Source organism: Eumetopias jubatus, unplaced genomic scaffold (genome assembly GCF_037043125.1).
Source record: "Eumetopias jubatus isolate StellerSeaLion01/CBP00866 unplaced genomic scaffold, mEumJub1_p1.0 scaffold_1, whole genome shotgun sequence".
In the NCBI taxonomy this organism is placed as follows: Eukaryota; Metazoa; Chordata; class Mammalia; order Carnivora; family Otariidae; genus Eumetopias; species Eumetopias jubatus.
Window position 1 is genome coordinate 207,045,872 of NW_028274807.1, and position 3,466 is coordinate 207,049,337.

At 49.7% G+C, this 3,466-nt stretch overlaps 1 protein-coding gene across 1 annotated transcript; it reads right to left on the bottom strand.

Annotated features, from left to right (window-relative positions):
• Nucleotides 1-344: 344 nt before the first annotated feature.
• On the bottom strand, nucleotides 345-2,822 carry CASP14 (caspase 14). Its single transcript, XM_028095277.1, has 6 exons — nucleotides 2,796-2,822; nucleotides 1,821-1,970; nucleotides 1,498-1,723; nucleotides 1,229-1,345; nucleotides 946-1,049; nucleotides 345-449 (listed from the first exon to the last, which is right to left on the bottom strand). The coding sequence occupies exons 1-6, from the start codon at nucleotides 2,820-2,822 to the stop codon at nucleotides 345-347; spliced, it is 729 nt and encodes a 242-aa protein (XP_027951078.1).
• Between the last annotated feature and the right edge of the window lie 644 nt (nucleotides 2,823-3,466).

Sequence of the window (3,466 nt, forward strand, 5' to 3'; positions counted from 1 at the left end):
TACAATTAATGGGAGAAAGAGAAAGGTTTCAGTGGCAGTTAGGAACAGAAACTAGGATAAGTGAATATACTCTTAGGTTGTATTAATAGAGGTGGAGATTCCAGCCTGAGGGAGGTGAATGTTAATGTTAGTGCTGTGCCTTGTGCTATGTTTTGGCTGGTTTGCTTTAAGAATGACAGGGACAGAAGGAAAGAGGACTTGCATGAGGGGTGTGATGAAAGAGGGGCTGGGTGCCATTTGGCCTTGGGAAGAGAAGATTTTAGGGGAGTGATGAGAGCTGCCTCTAAATATCCATGGGGCAGAGAGAGCACTTGAAAGACAACCTCTTCCTGCCCTTTCTACTTTTACTGCAGATAGAGCCGTTTCCGAAGGGTGCTTTGGATTTCGGGATTCACTTTCCTTGGTTTTCCTTCCTGAATCAGCTCTGCTTCGGCCATCCGACGGGTCACCTGCAGCAAGAGGTGTGGTCAGCTTAGAGTTGGGTCCCTAGGGGAGCTGGTGTGGTGGGCTTATAGGGAGAAGGTTAGAGAACACGGGAGGTGGGTTTACATGTCCTAAAATGGGAGACCTTTATTGCTTCATCCTATGCCAAAATCTTTATGGAATCATTGGTTGGACATTCTTGTTATGTTTTTTCTAATCTACCATAAAAGCATATAACCATTAGAAGAAAAAAAAGGTCGTTCAACCAATGATTAAACCTATAGGTTTTGTTTACAGAAATGTATCTGTATTTCATCTAAATTATCTCACATACTCACATTTGGAATTTCCTGCTTTAGGGAAACTCATTGCTAGGATGTGGGTGTCCTAGTTTCTGTGTTGGGACCTAGGTTGGATTTGGGGCTGGGGGCGGGAGAGGGGGAGAATGCAGACAGGTTTGGAAGAGGCTCAGCCTCCCTGCTCAGGCTGGGAGAGGGTTCCAGTTACCTTGTCCCAACTCACCTCTGTCAGAAGCTCCAGGATGGGTCCACTCCTCTCTGTGAACACATCAACCAGGGTCTGGATGAAGCAGGAGCCCTCTTTGTCATGTCTGTATGCAATGTACCCTAAGGATTCCAGAGAAGAGGGCTCAGGAGAGCTCCAACGGGAGCGGGTGGGTTGCTGTGTGTGGTGCAAGAGGCTGTGGAAGAGGGTGGGTCCCGGAGGAGCTCAGGGGTCAGGGGTCAGAAGTGGTGTGCACGGAGGAGGAGCAGGAGCCCACCCTATGTCAGCTGGGAGCTCATACCCTCCACGGTGGAGTAGACGTGGAGGATGTCCGTGTACGTTGGGATAGTCTCGGGACTGTCCTTTGTGAGCATCAGAATATCACCTCCACTTACTCTTTCACCGGAGTCCCTTTGTTCTGAAATGTCAAGAAGAGGAAAGTCAGAGAAAAAGATGGGGAAAGGCGGTCATCACGAGACACAGTGGCAAACCAAGGCTTAGCTGGGGCTCTGGATCTAGGGTTAGGCTGGATTAGGAACACAAATGCCGTGTTCTTGGCTTTGTCCCCACCTCCTCGACAGGCCTGCACGATGTACACCTTAGGCTTGGCTCGCAGGGCCCGGCAATTCTTGTTGTTCAGAACCTCGAAAAGGTTCTCCAGCTCCACCATTTGTCCGTCCTCCCCCTTGAGGCGACCTTCTAACCCATGTGCCATGAGCACCACAAAAGCACAGCTGATGGGGTCATTCCGGGCATCCATGGCCTGCCGAAAATTGTCCAGCTCTTCCTGGAATTGCTGGAGTGAGAAGAATGGCCAGACTCAGGGGTGGCCCCAAAGCCCACCTTCTGGTCCAGCTCTCTCCCTTATTGGCCTGGGGCTGGCAGCACAGTACCTGGGCGGTGGGGTCTCTCTTCATGGTGCTCTCAAATCCCAGCTGCCGGAACATGCGTTCCAGAGCATCCAGGTCTGCCTCTGAACCTTCCCGTGCTTTGGTGACGCAGAGTGTCAGGGCTAAGCGGGCGCCTGACATGTCATATACCTCCTGGGCCAAGAGTTGACAAAAATCATCAAAAGGATGAGGAAGTCAAGGAGAAGCAGAGGGTGTGGTCCAAAGAGGCCTGGGGTTTGGGTGGCAGGGTAAAATACAGATGCCCAATTACAATCACATTTCAAATTAAAAAAATAAGTGTTATTGGTTTTTTTTTTTTTTTTCTTTAGTATGACTACATCCCAAATGTAGTATGGGGTATAGTTATACTATAAGATTATTTGTTGTCAATGTGAAGTGTAAATTCGAGTGGGCATCCTTTATTTTTATTTGCTGAATCTGGCGACTTAACCTGGGATCTGGCTCTGTTTTAGTTCTGTGTGAACTTGGGCAAGTCACTGCTCCCATCTGAGCCTTAGTCTTCAAACACAGACAATGAGTGTGTTTATGGGGAATTGTGAGGGTCCCTTCCAGCTAGCATACTGGTGGCTTTGGCTCTCTCTCTGTCCTTCCCAAGAGTGTTCTGAGCATCATTCTCTCTTATAAAGAGGTCTCAGAATTTCTGAGGCTAATACTGAGATCCCACCTTGTCCTGTCTGAGGAAGAAGGGTATTGGGGTCAAAATTTCTTCTCTTATCCTCACTATCAACCTTAGTGATAAGAATTTGATTGTCGAGACAGATATAGCAGGGCCCCCCACCCCAGGTTTGTTTCCATCTCTGTGTTTTTTTCTCCATCTGAATGATCACAGAGCACCTTCTAGCTCTGAACCCACATCATGATTTTTCACCCTTTCCAGTATCCCTGAAACATTAAGCTCCTCACCTTCTCTCTATCCACATGCTTCCACCCCTCTCCCCCAAACTGCACCCAGCCCACCTCCTCCAAAGGCCGAGGATTGCTCATGTTTCCTCTGATTCTCAGTCCGGCTCTCAGCACTCTTGGCTGAACCTGGGGGTTCAAGAGAAGATAGTTTGAAGGTCTCCAAGGGAAGGCAGAAGGGCTCAGGGAATAGACTAGTTTGTCTATCCAGATTTTTGTGACTGAATAGAAACCCAGTGGTGGGGACTCAGTTCATAGTCAGACGTGGGCAAGAGATGACAGTCTGTGAAGAATGGCATCTCTAGCGTGACACTCCAGTGGTGTCTTCCATCCTTGGATGCTCCCAGAACTCCTGCCAGCCCCCCCCTAAAATGCCATGCCCCCTGGAATTTTCCCTATCTCTCCCTCAGGACACCCACCAGCTTGTGACTCTCCTCCCCATCCCAAGGACCTGGACTGATGAGGGGGAAAGAAGCCCCATATACTCCCCTATGTTGTCCAGAAGCTGACAGGCTGGGGAGACATCAACAGGGAGATGCCTTGGGATTAGGTTTAAAAAGAGAATGTCGGGGGCGCCTGGGTGGCTCAGTTGTTAAGCATCTGCCTTCAGCTCAGGTCATGATCCCAGGGTCCTGGGATTGAGCCTGGATGGAGCCTTGCATCAGCCTCCCTGCTCAGCGGGAAGCCTGCTTCTCCCTCTCCCACTCCCCCTGCTTGTGTTCTGTCTC